Genomic DNA, 22114 nt, shown 5'->3' with positions numbered 1-22114 from the left:
CCGGAGCGCAAGGGAGCCAAGAGAGGGAAGATTTTGATCATGATCATGATGGTTCTCTTGCATCCAAAGAGTTTTTTTCCGATGAATTATTAAGCCAAGTACAAAAAGAAATAATAGTGTATTGATCGATTTATCATGGTTTATCAAAACCAAAATCTAAATTGTCAACGTTGACGGCAGGTTGACGGTTTGTCTGCTGCAAACCTAAGAAAAATAAATGCTCCTGGAAATATTGGCACGGGATTGGTCCATTACGATACCGAAATACCCTCAAACGCGTATCGAAATATCTTCATTATGAACGCGAAATAGAAAAAATTTAATATGTAATTCAGAAATCTACAAACACCCTGCATATAATTAAAATTAATATTACTTCTAACACAATAATTCACAATTCTTGTATTGCTAATATAATGTATTAAAATTAATGTAATTTAAAATCTACAACTGGTTGTCGGGCTAGTTTTGGACCCATGACAGCATCGGAAATAAAAAACCAGTTTTCATTGTACGAAGAAAGCTCAGTACAAGAAAATTCTGCACACGCTTAACAATGTCGAAGACCATCCTTTTAGTGTTTATTATTACTGCGAGTTTATTTGATGTGATCGTGAGTGATTGTAAACAGTCGTATGTGACAATATGTGACACCATCGAAGATTTGAAAAATTATCCGGAAATATATCGCTTAACAAACGTAATCGTTGGATCAGATCATGCTGCAATGAAATCAAACTCTTTGAATTTAAATTATCTATTGTTGCATTTATCAAATAACGTAAAATTGTCAACATTAGTGATCGTTGGAGTTTTAAACAAACTTGTTGCTATTGAAGGTTATTGCACTATTTCCAACAGTCGTCTGAAAGACATCACACTTTACGGAAATACAATAGAAAGCATCGAACCATCTCAGTTCCCGCACATGAGTCTGAAGAAGTTACACTTGATTAACAATAAAATTAAGAATGTTCTGCCTCGGAGTCTAGCATACATTAAAGTCGAAGAAGTGGATCTATCTGATAATTTGATTGAAGCGATCGATGGGGATGTTTTCAATACTTACGACAATAGGACAAAAATTATCAGCATTAGAAACAACAACTTGGCCCATATCGCTCCTGGAAGTTTTCCCTCAAGTCTGCAATTTTTACATCTTGATAATAACAAGCTGAGATTTATTTAGGCCGAAGTGTTTCAGTACATGAACTTAAAACAATTAACACTCAGTCACAACAAACTTACGAGTTTACCAGAAATTGACATGGACAAATTAGAATTTCTTGATGTTTCCTCCAACGCTATAAAATTAATTAAAAACGAACCAATTCTGAACCTAAAAAGTTTAAAGTATTTGGACTTAAGTAACAACAGTATCAGGGATTCTTATATTTTGGAAAAACTGACAAGTCCTGGAATTCAAAAGTTAGCAATTTCTTTGGCGTACAATAAATTAACAGATTTAAATTGTTCGACAGTGTCTTTAGAAAAAAAGGAACTGGTGTTATATGGTAATCCTTTTGATTGCAAGATCTCGGATGGGTTAAAAAAGACCATTTCTGGGCATGAAAGCTTATGTGATCAAACAGTCTGGTCGGAAGGTAGCACCCCGTATTGCTTGAATTACGCTTATGCAGATGTTTATCATCTTGAGAAGGATCTAAACAAATTTTATGAAACTGTGAGAAATAACTTACATCATTGTGATTTTCCACCATACTATTTTACGAAACTTTACTCCATTGATGCAGGGTGTATTTTATAAATTTTGGTAATTGTAATCGTTGAATAAAAATAATTTTTTTTTATCTTTAATGTTTTGTAATCAGTTTATGATAATAGCTATACCTCAAATCATGAACATGATAAAATGCTTGGAGAAAGTTTGTCTAAATGACCATCTTCAAAAATTCCGATTTTATTTTTTTTGTTTACAAGATAGTTATAATTAATGTTCTCAATTAATTTACACACTAAATGAAATTACATGTAAACTAGAATTATGCTGTAACTATTATAATTTATTAAGGCCCGATTGCAGAAACGCGGATTAAATTTTTAGTTCAAGACTAAAGCTTTAATCTACGATTATAAGTCAAATTCGATTGCAGAATAATATTTTTTGTTTGGGGTTAAATGTTAGTCCGTGACTAAAATTTAGTTCTGAACTATAGCAAGGACTAAGGGCCGATTGCAGAAACGCTGATTAAACAACGGACTATAAAATCTTGGATTAAATTTAGTCCTAAACTATATTTTGATCCAATTGCAAAAACGTGGTTTATAGATGAGATTATGTAATCCCGGATAAAACGTTGTTGATTGTGAACGAACCACAATTTTGACATGTATTTCACGGATGGATCCAAAACTTGCAAATAATAATAAAAATTCATCTAAATTTAAAATTATTTCTTATGTAAATATTGCAATGCAAGTTTTAAAATGTCGTTTTAACTGATCTACCAACTGTGACACTGCTGTTAAGTAGAAGATTTATCTTGCTTGGAGATAGCACGGGGTTATGGGGGCTACTGAGAACTACCGAATTTTTCAATTATTGGAAAAATATCGAAATTCCTAACATTTCTTAACAAGACTTTTAAATCACAGAAATGAGTTTTTATTTGCAAAATTATACATAATTTATTATCTCAAAATTACACCCTGTACTATATTTTACAATTAGGTTTATCATTTTAAACGGCTCTTTTTTTTTGAATTGAGATATTCCAAATACTAAATTGTACTACTCTCTTACTTCTATTATGGAAAGCACCATTTTTGAGAGTTTTTCTCTATATCAAAAGGTATAAAAACTTAATTAAATCGGTGAGGAAATAACAAAGTTACGATAAAAGAAAAATTAGAAACAAAGCTCTAATTGCAATTGTAGTATGTCGTATTAAAATATTATCCTGACTATTACAAAATATTTCGGCTGTCCCAAGCAAAAATACAATATCTGCTCTAAAAAAAATACTGGTTCTAGAAATGACCTATTTAAAATGTCTTTACAAATGATTTTAACATTACACTTGTCATTTATATTTTTGTCATTTAAAAATTTTCAGATAAATAACAAAAGTACAGTTCAAATCATTTCTGAAAGCGTTTTAAATAAATTAATTCTAGCTCTATTATTTTTTTTTTAAAAGCAGATACTGTGTTTTTGCTTGGGACATCCGACTTATGTCTAGAATCCAGTGTAAGATCTTGTATAGGAACACTCCCACTATCTATCAAAACTTTATCAAAAATATAATTTATTCCCAAACACCAAATTTCGTCAAAAAATGCTGACGCGCGTTTTGAATCATCTGATGATGGGACCATTGCTATCGAAACGCGCGTCAGCATTTGGTATTTGAGAATAAATTGTATTTTGGATAATTTTTGTCAACACCAAGAATTGATCCAATAAATTTATTTATCAAAACTTTGATCAAAAAGTGGTCTAGAGATTTTTTCTCTATTTAACGCTATTAAAACGAACGAAATCGGTTAAAAAATAACAAAGTTGATGAATGAATTTTGATTTTTAAACAACCCCTAAATACTTAAACTGATTTGAAATCAAAAAGAACAACCTCTTGGTCAGTGGTTTTTACACAATATTTGTGCTTGTTTTCAAAAAATAAGCAAATATGACCCCACATATAAGTACGTGATTTTGGCAACCTAGCTCATAAGCTCTTGTAGCCCAATTATGTCTGATTTCTGAAAATGCATAATACGCGCACATCCAAAAATCATGTTTAGTCCAGAGCAATAATAAGAAAGTGCCTGTCGCCTTTTTCATTAATTAAGATTGTTTTGCCATTATTTTCAACTTGCACAAGTTGCAAAACCACATAACCTAAAAGATTTTCTTTAGAACTGTCAATTTAGTTCGTCCTATAATCCATCAAACCTGTGAGATTTTGTTTAGTCTCAGAATATATCGTTTAATCCCAGATTAAGTCGTTTGTGCAATCCATATTTCGTTTAGTCCTTGCTACAGTTCAGAACTAAATTTTTTGTCACGGACTACATTTAGCCCCAAACAAAAAATATTATTCTGCAATCGAATTTGACGTATAATCGTAGATTAAAGCTTTAGTCTTGAACTAAAAATTTAATCCTCGTTTCTGCAATCGGGCCTAAACGAAATATGAATTGCACAAACGACTTAATCTTGGATTAAACGATATAGTCTGAGACTAAACATAATCCCACAAGTTTGATGGATTATAGGACGAACTAAATTGACAGTTCGAAGTAAAATCTTTGAGGTTATGTGGTTTTGCGACTTGTGGATGTTGAAAAAATGGCAAAACAATCTTTATTAATGGAAAAGGTGACAGGCACTTTTTTATCATAGCTCTGGATGTTCAACTAAACATGATTTTTTATTGTGTTTTCCGGAATCAGACATAGGTGAACCACAACAGCTTATGAGCTAGCTCACCCAAATCAAGTAGATGTGGGTTCATGTTTTACAATTTTTTGAATCTAAGCAAAAATGTAGGGTGAAAACAACTAACCAAAAGAATGTTCATTTCGAATTCAAATCATCAAATTTAAGCATTTTGTTTAAAAATCAAAAATTTATACGTACATACCTGCCTCATTCATTATCGTAATTCAGTAACTTCGTTATTTTTTAACCGATTTCGTTCGTTTTAATAGCTTTTGAAAGAGAAAAAATCTCTAGACGACTTTTTGACCAAAGTTTTGATAAACGTATTATACAAAACCCTACACTGGAAAACCTTTACAAAGTAAAAAATCGAAAAACTAACTAATTAAGTCAAATTCTAGGCATAAATTCTCTGTAATAGTCTGGATACAATTTTAATACGACATTCTACAATTCATAACTAATTGCATTCGAAGAAATATCTTTCTAACTTTTTCCTTTTATCGTAACTTTGTTATTTCCTAACCGTTTTAATTAGTTTTTATAGCGCTTGATATATAGAAAAACTCTCTAAAAATTGTGATTTTTATAATAAAAGTAAGAAAGTGCAATTTAGTATTTTGAACATCTCAATTCAAAGCCTTTTAAAATGGTAAACTCGAGAATAACCTTATTCTAAAATAATGAACAGGTTTTAACTTTGAGACAGTTAATTATGAATAATTTTACAAATAAAAACTAATTTCTATGATTTGAAAGTCATGTTAGGAGAAATGTTAGGAATATCGCTATTTTTACAATAATTCAGTAGTTCTTAGTAACCCCCATAACCCCTTAGTCTTGCAGAAATCTCCAAGCAAGATAAATCTTCTACTTACAGTAGTGTCACAGTTGGTACATATCCAGTTAAAACGACATTTTAGGTATAACCAGCAATACAATACTTACATAAGAAATAATTTTGAATGTGGGTAATTTTTTATTTTCTATTCTGCAGTACCCATTATTTGGATTAATCCGTGAAGTTACATGTCAAAAATGTGGTTCGTTCTCAATCAAAAACGTTTCATCTTGGATTACGTAATCCCATCTATAAACCACGTTTCTGCAATAGGATCAAAATATAGTTCAGGACTAAATTTAATCCAGGATTTTATAGTCCATTGTTTAATCAGCGTTTCTGCAATCGGCCCTAAGTGAATGACAGCAACAATTTAAATATTAAACAGTTATGACTGCCAGTTTATGCAGACGTTTATTTCCTACATGTACACTCTAATTGGTAAAAAATAAATTATTCGCAGTTTCCCATTTCCATGTTTCACATGATTATAATAGTAACTAGGGCGACGCAGACTTGATTCTCGCTTTGTTCCTAGCGGAAATTTCCTCCGTTCCAAATCTGGCCAAAAAACTAAGATCCTTCTTGTACGAGCAACAACAAGCTGACGGCAGCTGGAAAGTGTCCGGAACAGGATCACCGTTTTCAGACAAAGACATCATCCTCCGCAACATGTACTTTTGCTTACAACTCGTTATGTAGCCGTTAAATCTGTCTCCAATTAAATCGCACGATGAGCCTTCGCTGTAAACAACAATTTTTAATTAAAGTGAAATGTGGGATTATTTTTTTTACTTTCGACACGTTTCGACTCTAACTCCTTGTTCGAGTCCATCTTTTTCATTTTGGTTTATGATGTATTTCCATTTGTTATTTTTGTTTTTTCCGACACGAGGAAAAACGGTTTTCGAAATACTCGAACAAATAAAAGCTTCGAAATCACCGTTTCTGTTGGTTATGCTGTAACGATCTTCAACAATTTCATCTGTTCCGAAGAGATCGGTACTGATTCTATTGCGGTGAAGAGCTGATTTAATTTGTTGGTAAGGATAGGAGTCGTAGGTTTCACAGAACGTTTTCCCTTTAGAGCATTTCGGGGCACTGTTGATTTTAGGGATGTTATCAAAAATCACTTGATAACTATCGGGGAAAATGATGTCTTGGTCGCTGAAATCACCAAGCAAATCGCCTAAAACAAAGAAAAGAATCGTGTAAGAGTAGTGCGCAGTTTCACTGATGCAAGGTTCCAATTTTTTGAAAAACGTTGGTACATAAAATTAACATTATTCTTTTACGATTATCTCATCTCTTGCAAGGTTTCTTTTTTGTACGCATACCTCGGAATAAAATCCTTGTTTTCGTCTTGTTATTTTCATTCCTTGAAGTGTTTGGTGTCAGATGTTTAATAAAACTAACTGCGGTGTCGTTGAATGCTTCAGTTAGTTTACTAAGGGCTTCGTCAATTGGTGATACCAGCTGAGGTCGAGCTTCCACAGACGGGTAGTTTACCTAACAACATGCTTTTAGTCTTTGAAGATTCGAGAAATGCATTATGCAAAGCGTTTTTTGTTGTCTGTGGCAAAGCAATTAAATAAAATGTAAAAATAGAAGATGACTACAAACTTTTTGCTATGCTTTGAAATGATTGTTCATGTTTCATTCGCCTATTTAAGTTAGACAAAAATATTTAGTTCTCTACAAGTCATAGGTTTTGTATTCAATTACTGATATCAAGAAAATATGGTCTCTATAAGTAGTATCAGTTTTTTTTAACTGCATTTCTTCCTTGAACAGCATAATCACGTCGCCATCGTCGTAAATGATTTACGATTATGCAGAATACAGTAATTAGAAATGTTTTTAGATGTCCTACTCCAATCCATTCAAAATTTTGGAACAAAAAATGAACGAATTAGTAAAATCAGCACGTTTCAGATTTCTATAGCACATGATCATATTAACCCCCACTCATGAATACCCAGCTAAACTCTTTTTTTTCTAAACTCTTCCGAGTACAGCTTGCATAATTCCGATACTACTAATAATATTACAAGATCTAATCCTTGATTTATCGTATCATTATCATACCCGTCTGCATAATATGCTTATCAGAATAATAAATAAATAAAAAGATTACCCCAAAAACATATTCCCCAGGTGTATAATCCAACCTTCAATTTGCAAATGTACGAGAGAAACAAACTGCGAGGTAGTAAGTATAGAACATTTTTTACCCTTTTTTCCTGCGAAAATGTTAAGTAAATATTGATGTTTCAATTTCGATTAAGACAGCGTTACTTTGAATTCTTGTTTGAGTTGCGGGACAATAAAATTTCCTGTCTGTAAAATCTTTTTTAAGACATTTATTTGAATCACCAAAGTTTTCGGAATAATTTAATATGTCACTTAATAACGTTTCACATGAATAGAAGCGATCGATAGTCTTTACTCCTTAAGAAAACTAGGTCTAGTTTATTGAATGTTGAACACTTTTTAAATAAGAACTTTATCGAAAAACTCAAGCAATTTTAGAACGATGAGACAAAATGTAATAAATTTGCAGTGATTCCTATTGTTAGTATTGATTGTTACCAAACTTCATGTCATAAGCGAGTGGATTATCTTACTTTGCAGAAACTTTCGGTCCGAACTACATTTAACAACACTTTAGGCCTAGAAGGCCCGTGGCGTTTGAATTATTTATTCCTTATCTTACTCCACAAGTCTCCTCATCCTTTATCAGTTTCTCTTTTCAGCCGATTTTTAATCTGGGTCTTCTCCTTTCTAAAACTGCCATGGAATTCCCATAACTTTTTCAGAATTCCCCAAAAGTAACTGTTTTCTGGCAATTTAATTCAATGTAACTGTTTTAATTTCACTTTTTTCCTATCTTCCATTTACCCTTTACCTGGCACATATTTCCTCCAAAACATCGTTACAGAACTATTTAGAAAACTTTTTTTATTGCGCGTTTTTGTTCGCATTTTTCCAGGAATATATTGTATATGTATATGTATTTTTGATTTAATTGAACTTTTATCTCAATTTTACACTGCAATTGTGAAATTTGTTATTTCTCTTGTGACTGACTTATGACAGTTCACCCCACAAAAATGTCGGAATGTTGAAATGCAAGCCGCAAGTATTAACATAAAAATGAATGACGTTGAGATATTCAAATAATACACATATGTAGTGAATGCCCACATAATTGAACTTACACGAATGTTTGTTTTTTAAATAAAATTTTGTGAATTTTGAAAAATGGTGAACTTGACCTGACCATGCTCAACAAACAGAACTGAAACAGCACATCTTCGAAAAAAACTAAGCAAACAAAAATTTATAAGAACTTGGAGCTAATTATAAGCAAGCATTGTTAGAAATCACTTAATTTATCGTGCTATGATTCACACAGGTCGGTTTATAAAACACCGTGCAACAATTATACCATGCACTTTAGTTGGAATATAAAAGCAATTAAATATGAACTTGAACAACAGGTTTAATTACCATGTATCTAAAGGTTAAAAATAAATTCCCAGAATAATAATATAAATCAAAACAAAGAAGAGAACTCACCGTTACAGCAAGCAAAACTGAAGTAAACAGACAGCAGGAAAAATTCAACATCGTCTTCTACAATAATTCGCCGAAGACGTATTAACAGTTACATGCACTAGTTTGCAAAGGCTTCTGGCTGTTGGTTGTAAATGCTCATGAAATGCCGAATCAAAGCGAAATATCGACACAATTTGATTCATAGCTATATAAATGTATAAAATAAGTCCATGTAAAATTGTTATCGCAACACCAAACACTAATAAATAAAATCGGTGGATTACCAAAAGTAGCACACTATTTCTGGGATTATATTATCACTAATATTAAACTCCATCACGTTTTATTAATTTCTCCAAATCAAAAAGAAATGTCGGCACTGAACGTAGCACCTTACTTGACAAGTGAACAACTCACACTAATGAAAACTAGTTTTGTTTCTATGTTTATAGGTATATGTTTTATTATGTAGAAATTTACATATCTTACTGTTGAAGCAATTAGGCGCATACTGATGTTCGTGAAAGTCAGGAGAGATAAACAAATCTTTTGGGGATTACCGTTGGGTGGTATTAGTGGTTACTTTCGATTTCACTGTGAAAGATGTGTTGAAAGCTTTGGTTTGGTTGGGGCACAATGGCTTGTTTCCCACATTCCCAACATTACATATTCAACAATTTTGTTTAAAAGATTTCAGTTCCTTTTAAAATCTGATTTGGTAAGCTTAGCATTTCTGTTCATCTTTCATTTCTGGAAAGAATGGATATAATTTAATTAAGAATGTTAATTAAAAATGTTCAGACAATAAATTTCTTAATTTGTTTTGTCATTGTGGACCTCGGAACAACAATTTTGATGTTTACTTGAAAAATTGTGAGAAGAATATTTTATTCTACCTGACTTTGTAGTCTCCTAGGTAAGCAAATAAACTAGGTTAGCTCAACTGATAAAAACTTAATTGGTGCGATATATCCGGTTTGCTATATAAAAATTTTAATAGAAGAATTGTACCAATAAATAGATAAATACCAAGCGATATTAAGCACACATAATATTCTGTCAACATCGTAGCCTTATTCATGACGCCCTGGTGTTAAACCACATATCTAATAATAAAATTGAAATATTTATATGAAATAATAGATTTGTTTTCATTCTGATAATCTACACATCGACTTTTCTTGTAATTAAATTCTGTACGTTGATTCTAAATTAAATTTTTCTCTCCCTAGGAGGCTTTTCAAAGTTTTTCATTATGTACTGCTTTTCTATATCCAGATGTTATTTATTTGTTTTCATCATTACCTGTTTCTGAATTTTCATTGGGCAGGGATTTGAATGTTGGAAAATCTAAAACAGTTTTTTCCAACTACATAATTGCCATGCTATACTGGTTCCGCGAAAAAGTAGAAAAACTATTCCTAGGAATTTTCCATTAACATTTCCAAGAACATTTTCAGAAAAAAAACAAAGCAAGCCCAAATTAAAGTAAGGAGAAAAAAAGTGTGTCAAAATTACAGTCGGCAACAACACAACTATTAACTCTTTTCTGTAAAATGTGTTGCATAGGCCACAAAGTAATGACACCCACGAACAACATTCGAGGGTTTGACATTTTCAAATTCAACATTTGCGACTCTTCTGAAACGGTAAATAAAATCCTGGAACGGAAATGCTTCTCAGAACTAACAAAGAATCTAACTTCACTTCTTCGACACCATAAAAATTAAATAAAAAAATTACACTCATTTTTATTGAAATGTTATTATTATTTTATGTGTTTTAGGAACAATTCTATGAAATGTTGGCCAAAGTCCGTTTCTTTTTTCTGTTATTTCTTTAGTATTTTTCGTCGACTTAACATGTCTGAAGTTCCAATTAAAAGGAAAAAATCATTTCCTTTCATTTCTTATTGCTAGATCGTCAAAGCAAAAACACAACTTAAACTGTTATAAAATATCCTCGTTATTTTAGAAAATCGATATAAAACTAAATCCAATAGATTGGAAACGCTCAAATAAATTTTATAATGCACATAGCACATTTTTAATCAGCTTGGATTTGAGTAAGCAGTAAAGCAAATGTTTATTTTTGAAATTTATTGAGATACAAAGAAAATGAGTATAAGTCAATATTTAGAGTTTGCATCGAAATCCGCAAGTTTGCTATGCAATAATCTCCTTTGCTAACATTAAACAACCTCTTACGGCTGATTAAATCGTTTGCAGCACTTGTGATTAAATTTAATTTTAAATTAAATTGTATGTAAAGTTACTGTTGTACTGTATTGATAGACTATAACTAGTTCAAAACCCTTTTTCAAAGAGTTTCAAGACGAAACAAAAAATTCCAACTTTTGGAGAATACCATTCCTGAATTTACAAGATTTTATTGTCATTAACGTAGATATTTTAGTTTTATGCAATACATACTGTAAGTTGCAATTTCCTATTATTAGAGTTCCTGCAAACCGTTTAACGTTTAAAGAGTCATTTTCAAGAGTTGTTTAAGAGTTCAAACTTAAAGTCCCTATTTTCTCGCCTCTCTAAATGTTGAGCGATAACAAATAATGAGTAATAATGAATTGAATAAGTTTTACTATTGAACTGACTGAAATTCAGATTAAATAACTACAATAAACTTAAAATTTTCCCAGAACAATAAGGTAATTAAACGGCATAATTGTACCTGTTATTCCACCTACATACACTTGTAATAACCAAGATAAAAATTATTACGCAGTTTTCTATCCATGCGAGTATATAATATATAATATAATATGTAAATTTGTTTCCGTAAATTAATTTGCTATTTATAGCAGTCACCACATTTACGATAATTATATCAACAGCAAAACGACCGTACCTAATGCTCAAGTTTCTTACGGTTTCCAACCTAGTCTAATACGAAAAATAAAACCCCATCAAAATGTTGACTGAGCGTTTAGCAAGAACTAAATATTAGATGCATTTACCGTCATTTATTCCACATTATGAGTGTAGAGTTGAGATTAAGAAACATTACAATAGATAACATCTCCGATATTTCTTTGAGAACTTTTAAATTTGCATAATTTACAAACCACAAACCACACATTTATGTATGTCTTTGTATTAATTACAAGAGAATAATTAGCAACTAAAATTTCCATAATTTTCATATCGCATGGTAATTTATTATTTTTATTAATATTCTACGCATTAAAATAAATTAAATTTCCGTTACTGCCGTGTTTGGATCACATAGTTTTTTACATGAGAAGAAAATCAGCTAACGTCAATTCAGTTCATTGTTTTTAAAATTAGGCAATTTTTGAGGTATTTTAGTGCGTCAGAGGTGTGTCTTATCTTATTAAATCTCCAAGAAGATCTAGAGGTTATTTTAAACATTTCAGTGGGCTTAAAAACACCAAGAGCTTCTAAAATAATTTTAGTTATATTTTGCAAGATACTTATTTTTATCCACCACAGTTATTGTTTTTCACACAAAATATAAACACTTTCATTTATTAAAATGCAAATGGTGTGGTAGCAAGCATTGTGCAATTACATTATTTATAATTGTGATAAAACCAGTTATTTTTCAAAATCATTTATTCTGTTAATTTGTTTCAAAATTCTTGAAACCATTCCGAATGCTTAATCTAATAAAACCTCAAAATTGTACATTAGCGTTCACACATGTGAAATGAAAATTCAAAGGCATAAAAAACTGAACCACTATTTTTATTTTTAAAATGCGTGCGAGATAAATATCAATGTGACATTGAAACATGAATGTGAAAGTTTCTAAAAATGAAAAAGTCAATAATTGTGCAGACCGATAAAGAAATAAAAAAATCGGAATTTGTTTATATTTTTTAATACTCTGCTTCTTAGTTTTGAATGAATTAATAGGAACATTCAATTTTTTTATGACAAAGTCGCTAATAATAAGTAATTGATAGATTGCTTTACGGCCGAATCCATAGAGTTTATATTCGAACTTTTTTTTTAACAAAAGCAACTAATTATTAGTTAATTTTATGGTAGTAAACATTATACTACCATAAAATGTCAGTTTATGGCTACAAAAGTCTGCCATAAAGAGTTCAGTATTTGCAATCGAACATAAAAATTATTTCAGCTAGTGACGTTACCACGATATGAAATCCAGTTTACCGTTCATCTTATTACATCAAGAAATGAATGTAGCGCAGAACTGTGCTTTTAAAGCCTGAAAAATTTACATTTAATAATAACCAGTTTTTTTTGCTTATACTTGAGACAAAACACGTTTCTGGTGCAATTTGGGAAAACTACCTCAATCTTATTCTCAAGCTTAGTTAAAACATTTCCCAAATGAATCCCAACTAATCCGGTTCTTGCAAAAATATCTTGTAATTGTAACAATATAATCTGTGCGCACGTAAACGCAATGGTTTTTCCAAATCCACCTCTCATGTTCACTTTTATTTAAATTTTCTAAACATAAAACTGACCTACTAAACATGATATAACAAAAACATGAACATGTTAAGTTGAAAACTCGCTCTCGTGGAAAAAGTATATTCAGTGAAAACTAAAAAACGCAGCAAGGTTTACGGGAAGAGCTTAAATGGATGTAGGAAATTTAGTTAGATCTCAAGTTGCGTGATATCCGCCAAGAAACAGCTTGTAAGGAGCGACTATTAAACCTTTTGTTTTCACGTAATCCAACGATTTATCATTTTATTTATAAAAGACGACCTCTATTTTTCTATTCAGCAATGATTCATCGAGAGTCAACTTTTAGAGTATCTATTTTTAATAGTTTCCGTGCACAGGTTGTTCTTCCGGTATCCCGGAAAAAACCTGATCAAACCATTTTAGTACAGGTTAGGTTTTTTGCACACTTTTCCAGCTAATACGGTTCGATGAGCAGAAAAATAAAAATAATGCAACGAAATTATGTACGGCTATCTCATTCTGACAATATCACTATTTAACTTGGTGTCCTTGTCAATATACAACAAATTTCAATGTTGTTCTGGTGTAGTACAGCGGAAACGTTGTGGTCGGTCAGACGCTCAACGGCCGCAGATCAGATTCTTCAGTCTTGAATGATGGTGTTTGGGGGTAGTAGTTGCCTATATATAAGTGCCGCGAGGTGTTGAGAACCATAGTTTGAGAATAGCAATGAATGGGACCGCGAATGTTATAGTCGCTTTATTGTCCTTGGTAAGCAATTTACTTAATTTATTTTTAAGTTAATATTTAAAGAATACAACCAATCAAGTCGGTAAGTTGAGTACACAATATTCCGTTGCGTGCCTTAAGAATTGTATGATTTAACATCAAACAATTTGTGCTGCTTATGCTTTTATTTTAATACAATTTTTTTAAAATTCAGTGCGATATATAGATTAGCGCTTTCACTCCATTTGTCACAAAACTAATAAGTGCATAACGAGACCCTGAGGAAATCGCTACCAGATGCTATCTTCAAGTTATACAAACATTGGATATGTAAACTAAAAATTTAATCACAGTCAAGTACAAGGCCACTCGAGTGTAGTTCATCAAATGATAATGAAATGTAATTAGTCGTTGTAATTACATTTCAAAACAAAATTTGAACCAAATTGTACACCATTGGCACCTTTAAAAATATGAATGAAGGAGAGCGAGGTTATGGCATGTAAAGTTTCAATTGAAATCTTAAAAATTAAAATTTAGAGAAACTTCTCAATTCTGGAGAACTATTGTCGTCTTCTGAGTGGAAAGTACCCAACCGGGGTTAAGTAATAATGTAATTACAAATTTTGTTAATCAAGATCTGGAATTCCCTGAACGGAAGAGAAATCAACAGCTGAGTTTTATTGACAAATTTTTCATCAGCATTGCCAAATTATAACTTTTTTTTTATGTTTCTATATCTTCTAGACTTTTTTTAGATTCTCGTGGTTTCTCGAACGTTTTTAGTTTTCCTTGATTGCTTTTGTAATGAAGTGCTTTTTCGTCATTGCCTGCAATTTTCCTCCAATGTTGCTCATTCCTTAGCTACGTGTTCATATCCTTTAAGGATTGAAACCGTCGTTCTTTTGATGATTTTCAAGGGGCGTCGTTTCTCTTGCTGGTTATGTATGTTTACTAATGTGTCTTTCACCTGCTATTACTTTTAGTGGACGTCCCTCAATTTAAAGAATTAAAATCAATTGGATTTATATCATAAAATAATTCTAATCCGTAGATTGACTATGAAAAAATAAATGTTTCTTTTAAATTGTGTTGATTGTTTTTATAAAGAGGTTGTTGCACTTTAAACTCTTTTAGTAAGTCATTGAATGATTTATTATTTTAAGATTTTAAGCATATGCAGGCATATTGGAAGAAAAATTCTTATTAGTTTTTAAAAAACATATTTCCTTCAATGAGTCAGATCAATAAAACTTTTAAATTCCTTATAACTTTGCTTATTAACGCTGTAAAAAATGGTTCAAGGCTTAAGAATTAACGATTTTTTTTGACAAATTGCTTCCAACACAAAGAACCCCGACATGAAGATCTAACTTAATTTAATTGAATTTACATAAATACGAATGTTTAGTTTTCAAACTAATGCTATAACAGTTTTGTCAAGAATGTGACAAAAAATTTCATTATCGTAAAATCATTAATTTAGTTTCTACGAATATATTTGAATGTAAAATTATCAGTTTTAAGAACTTGCAAAGCAAGAGCACCGATATGTTTACATTGAATAATAAAAAAATAGGTATCACATGATTAAATAAACAAACATGTGATAAAAAGAAATGAAACAGAAGCATGTAAGGAACCTGCCGCAGCATGCAACCTGCAAAGACATAATTTGCTCTAATCAAAGATCGTTAAAGGCACTGATAATAGAAAGACTAACAAATATGAAAAACAAGTTTCATTGAAACAGCTTTTCTGTAAATTATAACTTTCAAGGTTGAACAGTACCTATAATTTTGCAACATTTTAATATTTGCGGTATTTACCCAGTAAGTGCATAATACTTCCTTAAATTATTATCATCAAATACATTTTTAAAATCACGAGAATTACCGTCAGACCAGCAAACTTCAATTCCATTTAATAAAAATATCAAAAGGATAATACGTTTGAAGCGAATTTAGTTAAAAACCCATATTAAAGTGCTTTTAGCTGTCAGATACGATTTGTCTTTTTTGCGCAAACTTGGTCGTTTGATTTAATTATGCCGAATTTTAATACCTCACTTCAACTGGAAAATGAATTTGGAAAAATAATTGTTCTTTACGGTGAAAAAGAAATCTAATAAATTTGGCTTAATTAAAAAGGGGTTCAAATCAAGTTACTCAAATTGTGTACACTTTTTCAGAGATGTAGACTCCATGCTGGACGTATTTTTATATTGTGTTTTTACAGCTAACATGCGCTGGGTCATTGGTTTGGGTCCTCGTAAAAAAGCAAGTGCAAAGAGTGTTGTTTTTTTATCACATCCCCCTTATAGCATGTTGTCTGATCTTGTTAACAGTAAACTTGTCTTAAGCTTCAGCAAGTTTGAGATTATAGTGAAATAAATATATTGCGATTTGACCTTAAAGATCAATATGGCACGATAAAATATTGAGGTTGAACTTGGGTTTTGTTAACATTGTAAACTGACCGGTTTTGTCTTAATTTTTAATGATACAACCACTTTCTGTAAATAAATTAATGAGCAAATTACTTTGATATCAACTTAACAGTTTGATAAATTCTTGTTTTTGCAGTCATTTTTCGTTGACAACCGACTCGTACTGGTTCTTATAAATAAATTACTCTAATTAATTAAAAATTTACGAAATTATCATAATATAACATTTTTTATTAGTATCGTCGTGTTGTAAAATTTGAACTTTGAATTTCTTTAATTTTAAGTGTAACATTTAAATTTTCGGCCTCTCAGGAGGTTCAACGCAACAGTCTCGCCAAAAAAGTCGTCATGGGTAAAGAGCAATCAATATAGTATTTACGTCAGTTTACTTAAACTTGGAATTTCCTGCTAGACCATTTAAAGGTAGGAAGCAGAATAGAACCGTTGAAAATTGCCAAAATTATTGTTTTCCTTTAAAGTGAAACAGTTTAAGAAATTTTAACTTGCAGTGCTAAAACTTTTTTAAATAAATTTTGGAAGCTTACTGGATTTTATTAAAAGCACAGAAAAAAGATGGTCAGACAGTTAAACTGACCAATTCTGACAAATCTATTTTAATTATATAGACTGTAACTGTTTCAATCTAATCGTTTCCAGTTTATTTTTAAAGCAATTGAGTTCTAAATACTAAATTATCAATTCAACTATTCCAGCTGTAGGTGATGTGAAATAATTTACATTTATATTAAATTTTCAGCACATCATAACCGGTTCAAAATATTTTATTACTCCAACACAGCTTCTTCAAAAAGAAAAATACTTTGACGTCAATTGGTTAAGAAATGCGCGCTCGTTTAAGATAGAAGTGTGTTTTTATGTAAATCTTCATTTTTGCTTCTAATGGAGCATAACGAGTCGACGACATCTTAATTCGCAACATTAACTTTAATGCTAAAAAAATGGGGAATTCAGAGCGGATAACATTGGTCTCAAATCGGTTTAAAGTGTAAAGTTGCGAGAACAGAACTCAATGTTTGTAAAGTGTTTATTTAATAATGGGGTTGACTCGGGCAAGATTGCGAAAAAGGATAATTTTCTCGATTGAATCGCAATGGGTAAACATTTAAAAGAATGTCTTGGTTTTAATTTAAATCCACAAACTTGTTTGAAACCTTTAGGCAATTTTTCCTCTAAATAATTTTTAACGACACAAATTCTACCAGACGGCACCTTTCAACCTTTAATTATCACATTTTCAGACGTTTCCCATTGCCGCCCACACCGACTATTATTACCGGCCAACTCCACGACCGCAGACCAGACCACACATGAGTGATGGATCAACAAGAAATCGAGATATCTACTCTAATAATGACTCAATTCCACATACATACAATGAGCGAATTGACAGTAGAAGCACAAACAGAAAATTAGATTATCAGGGTATGATCCTTTAATTTCTTTTAGTCAAACATGAAATATCTTTTTGCAGACGAAAACCCGATAATTTATCCGGGCACCAGCCATGGAAGCTGTCCTTTCGGTCTCTGCACGAATGTCGCAGAATATCCAGAAGATAAAATACAAAATATCCTAAATCGATCTCAATTTATAAAAAACTACTTTCAAACAGAAGAAGGGCCTGTAGTTATTAATAATAGATTCAATACCGATGAAATGGCGCTTTGTGAAACTAAAATTCATACGATTTACCCTCAGAAAGCGAACAACACGATGAAGATAGAAAAAATTATTGTCAATGTGGAAGGACACAAGCAAGGAATCGTGTTTGAAACTTGCATGTAAGTTTTTCGGCTGATGCACTTATTTTTTAATTCACGTTTGGGTTTCAGGAGTGAGAATGAGAAATGTAAATTCAGCAGAAACTTTCCGTCAGACTACATTTCCTACTGCAAACAAAAATATATTCATAAGAGATTGATGGTCCTAGGAGATAACGATAAATTTGTGTTTGACTCTTTCGAAGTGCCGTCGTGTTGTGTGTGTACAGTTTCCAGATCTACCAATTAAGTGACAATCGGTTTTTATTCCTGGAATTTAAATAAAACATGTAAATACGTTATAAATTTGTCAGTAGAAGTTGGTCAGCTATACTTACTTTTAATTACAAACGCAACCAGTAATCTTTTGGTGTAGATCATGCTTTTATTATTCGTATTTAGGTAGTTACACAAGTTCTGTTTAAATATATGTGTAAATTGAATTAGTTAGACTTTCGTAACACAGTATTATAGACGTTTTAGATCTTAGATTTGTTTCTAGTTAAGTAGTTCAATTATACGTTGAAATCTTTGTCAAAAGGTCCAGCGAAAATACAAATTTGTTTTGTTGATTTATCACTGGTTGGACTATGATTTTAGAAAAAATATACTAAATGCCGCTATGAAAATAAATGACTTTTCATTGGCTTAATATTTTTTAGCAATCTACATTGAATTTCAGTATTACACATGTGTAATTTTTTTTGTTAGGGTTAAAATTGGTCATTTTAGAACATAAATTGAATTTTCTTTCATATCAACCAGCAACAATTGTTTGGAATTTGGTAGAGTCAGTACACGAGTCAGTAACAGTAACTTCCAGAAATGTCAAAGCTGTAGCACTAAAATTACGCAAATTGCGAATTTTTGTGAAGGATGTCAGAAATTATTTTTACGTCTTAAAAGGCATAATCTAAAATTTGTGTCTTTCAATACACAGTTTTGCATTTTGGTAAAGTTGATAGACGACTTAAAAATAGTAACTTCCTGAAAGTTTATATCTGTAGCATTAGAATTACCAAAATTACAAATTTAAATGAAATATGTGAGAAATTTTTACTTACAATTATTAGTTTTCACTTCGTCTTGAAAGATGAAAGATTTAAAAATTTGTGTTTTTTCAAAAATAGTAACTTCCCTATATTTCATAGCCTGTAATTAAGTCGCTTTTCAATCTGAGCTTTTGAGTTTGAACCTTCATGACGGAATTTATTTGATTCCTCATCCTTGTAGACAATAACGTATTGGAATAATAAATACAATCATTAATTGAATGTTTGTTTTTACTTAAAATAAAAATCTTAAAAAAAAATTATAAATAATCCAATAATAATTTTAAAAACACACTAAATACTTTCCTTAATCCTCAATATAAGTGCAAACGCAGGTAGTCGGCACTTTAAAATCTCTATACTCCAAAGTGTTATTATTCATATTAACTGTCAAAAGTTTAATAACATGAAACTTCTGGACACATTTAGTTTCCCGCTTCAGTAAGCTTCCAGCAAAGCATTGTTCCCCTTGACTAAAACTAAACCGAAATTACAAACAGGAAAAAACACCTAAAAAAATTCTTACTCGCACGTTTGAAACTTGACAACTTGTCGATAACTATCAACATTGGCAATCGCTCGTTTTTTATTATGAACATCAACCATGAACTTGGGAAGAACTGTTAAATCCACAGTCTTGCAAAACGGTTCGTAATCCACTGCCTCAAATCTGTCTTCAATCACCATTGAGTTTGATGGTTCAATTATATTTCCAAAATACGAATGGAGATCTGGGTGTTTTTGAATAATTTTTTTTACGCTGCGATCGGGGTAGTTTCCTCCATGTTCGCACATGTTAAAAAGACAATCTACGTTAGTTTTTCGACCAAGAAAACGCCGAGAAAAAGCTTGTGGGATCTGAAAATGATTAATGACGGATCAAAGAGAGAGATTGAAGTGTTTTCTTACCACATTGTTAATTAAAATGGTAGCGAACAACAGGGTAAATAATTTGGAGAACATGGCGATGACACAAACGTGAGAATGTAAAGTGTGAATTTTAACATTTATTCCATTTTATACGTCGTTTGCGGTCGCGACATTACCAAGACTTCCTCACATGCTAATGACAACCACAACGGAAAAACGATAAAATTGCATTTGTATTCGCTTTATTTTATAACTTAATTCAAGTAAAAGAGTTATAAAGGTAAATTAGCATATTCGAAATACTCGTTTAGGGTAAAATTTGGACTTTCGAGGTAATAAACATTTCTAGTCCCATTAAATTTTAGTTGCATGTTGTTTTAATAGCTGCATGTTCCATTTTTGTACAAAATTTCCATTTTTTCCGTTACTGAAACCGAAATTGAACTTCCATTAAACAAAAAAATTCGGTAAAAATAAACTATTAACAGGCTTCATCTCTCCAACTTTCACACATTGGGAAAAGCCCACAAGAATCTGCGTGTTTCGGTGCAATATTGTGAAACTGAAGACGACCCATTATCCTCAAAATTTAAGTAATCGCTTACGTAAAATTGTTAGATAAAACTCGACATTGGAGCAGATGAATCAGTATCAAATACGTCCTTCTTTCTAGGAACTTTCTTCAATTGCAATGTAGTTCAAAGAACTGTCGATAATTATTACATTCACTTCCACTTACTCGCCGCTCATCTCATTACTTCCTCTCCCAGGGAAAATCCGCGGGAAGAGCCGGCAAAAATTTGAATCATCAGCATCACGCGTAAATTTAAAAAAATATTAGTACACACCTAAAGACAAATAACTGTTGTGGGTATCATCAATGAATCAAACATCTCTAAAAATAGATTGTCTGACGTAAAATCTTAGCTTAAAAGAATTAAATAGAAAAATTAGCATTCTTAAACTTAGTGGTACAAAATACATTATCAGTTTGTAAGGAAGTGTGGTCAAAACCGCATTCATATAAAGGGTTCCCCACGCCAATTTTATTAACTACTCTTTGTGTGCTCAATCCGTGACCATGAATTCTGCATTCCTCGTTCTGCTTATATTGCAAATCACAATTACAGTGAGTAGTAGGTACTTACTTATTAACAAAAAATTTACTTTTTTTTATCAGTATTCAGCTTCAAATGGACGCTATAACAACGTATTTATGCGGCACCGGATAAACGAGAGGACGAAACGAATGCACAAACCGGCTGCATTAGTTGAAGATTGTATGTACAACATTTGTGAACACGTAGAAAATTATCCTGGTGAAGAAATAACGCACATCATTGAAGCACATTCGGTTTTGCATTCGTATTTTGGTGGGATAATTGAACCATCCATGGATTTTGCAATTTCTACAAGAATGAACCCTCAAGAGTCAATTCCACTTTGTACAACAAAAGATATATCAGTGAAACCGAGACTGATGGAAGATATTGATGGAGTTAAAAGGGATATTGCCAATGTTGGAAACTATTCTCAAGTTTTGAAGTACCAAATCTGCAGGTACATCTTGATTTCTTTCTCGTACGTTTTTTTATTGCTTTGTAATTTTTAGACACCAACCTGGAGAAAGTTGTTACCCTGGAAATGTTCTTGACATTAAGACAGAATGCGTACAGAAACACAACATTATTAAGCTCGTTGCTGTTAATTTGAAGAATAAGAAATTGGAGTATCGCAAATTTCGCATACCGAGCACATGTGTTTGTGTGTACACCAAACCATAGAAATTATTTTATTCAAGTTATAAATAAGTCAGTCGCCTAAATGCAAAACCCGACATCTGCATCAGGCCGAAATTTGACACATCAATATAAATTCGGTAATTGTGACTAATTCGTTCTAGACACATTTTGAAAAAGTTTACCTTCGTAATTTACAAGCTTTTTACTACAAACTGACAAAATTTTATCATCTAACATTTGAAAGTAAAAGCGGTGAA

The 22114-nt window shown here is 31.6% G+C and overlaps 4 protein-coding genes across 5 annotated transcripts; 2 read left to right on the top strand and 2 right to left on the bottom strand.

Moving 5' to 3' along the window:
* Positions 1–5641: 5641 nt before the first annotated feature.
* On the bottom strand, positions 5642–9239 carry LOC148172511 (protein spaetzle-like). The gene is made up of 4 exons (XM_088039611.1): positions 8829–9239; positions 6584–6755; positions 6042–6435; positions 5642–5990 (listed from the first exon to the last, which is right to left on the bottom strand). The coding sequence occupies exons 1-4, from the start codon at positions 8877–8879 to the stop codon at positions 5747–5749; spliced, it is 861 nt and encodes a 286-aa protein (XP_087895737.1). The 5' UTR covers positions 8880–9239; the 3' UTR covers positions 5642–5746.
* Positions 9240–13802: 4563 nt separating this feature from the next.
* Positions 13803–18460, top strand: LOC148172510 (protein spaetzle-like). 2 transcript variants are annotated; one of them, XM_088039620.1, is made up of 4 exons: positions 13803–14005; positions 17672–17855; positions 17905–18214; positions 18266–18460. In XM_088039620.1, exons 1-4 carry the CDS (start codon positions 13964–13966, stop codon positions 18441–18443), a joined length of 714 nt encoding a protein of 237 aa, XP_087895746.1. In that variant the 5' UTR covers positions 13803–13963; the 3' UTR covers positions 18444–18460. The 2 variants fall into 2 exon arrangements, with proteins under 2 accessions (XP_087895746.1, XP_087895747.1); XM_088039621.1 differs by lacking the exon at positions 13803–14005 and adding an exon at positions 16676–16835.
* An 872-nt stretch (positions 18461–19332) lies between these two features.
* On the bottom strand, positions 19333–20317 carry LOC148172509 (protein spaetzle-like). Its single transcript, XM_088039628.1, has 3 exons — positions 20155–20317; positions 19772–20103; positions 19333–19724 (listed from the first exon to the last, which is right to left on the bottom strand). The coding sequence occupies exons 1-3, from the start codon at positions 20206–20208 to the stop codon at positions 19553–19555; spliced, it is 558 nt and encodes a 185-aa protein (XP_087895754.1). The 5' UTR covers positions 20209–20317; the 3' UTR covers positions 19333–19552.
* A 770-nt stretch (positions 20318–21087) lies between these two features.
* LOC148172508 (uncharacterized) lies at positions 21088–21965 on the top strand. Its single transcript, XM_088039627.1, has 3 exons — positions 21088–21244; positions 21296–21675; positions 21728–21965. Exons 1-3 carry the CDS (start codon positions 21197–21199, stop codon positions 21897–21899), a joined length of 600 nt encoding a protein of 199 aa, XP_087895753.1. The 5' UTR covers positions 21088–21196; the 3' UTR covers positions 21900–21965.
* The last annotated feature ends 149 nt before the right edge of the window (positions 21966–22114 follow it).

Source organism: Gnatocerus cornutus, chromosome 6, assembly GCF_029298725.1.
Source record: "Gnatocerus cornutus isolate USDA-ARS CGAHR chromosome 6, icGnaCorn1.1, whole genome shotgun sequence".
In the NCBI taxonomy this organism is placed as follows: domain Eukaryota; kingdom Metazoa; phylum Arthropoda; class Insecta; order Coleoptera; family Tenebrionidae; genus Gnatocerus; species Gnatocerus cornutus.
Note: the sequence above shows the minus strand (reverse complement) of the source record. Positions and strands in the feature narration are given on the sequence as shown.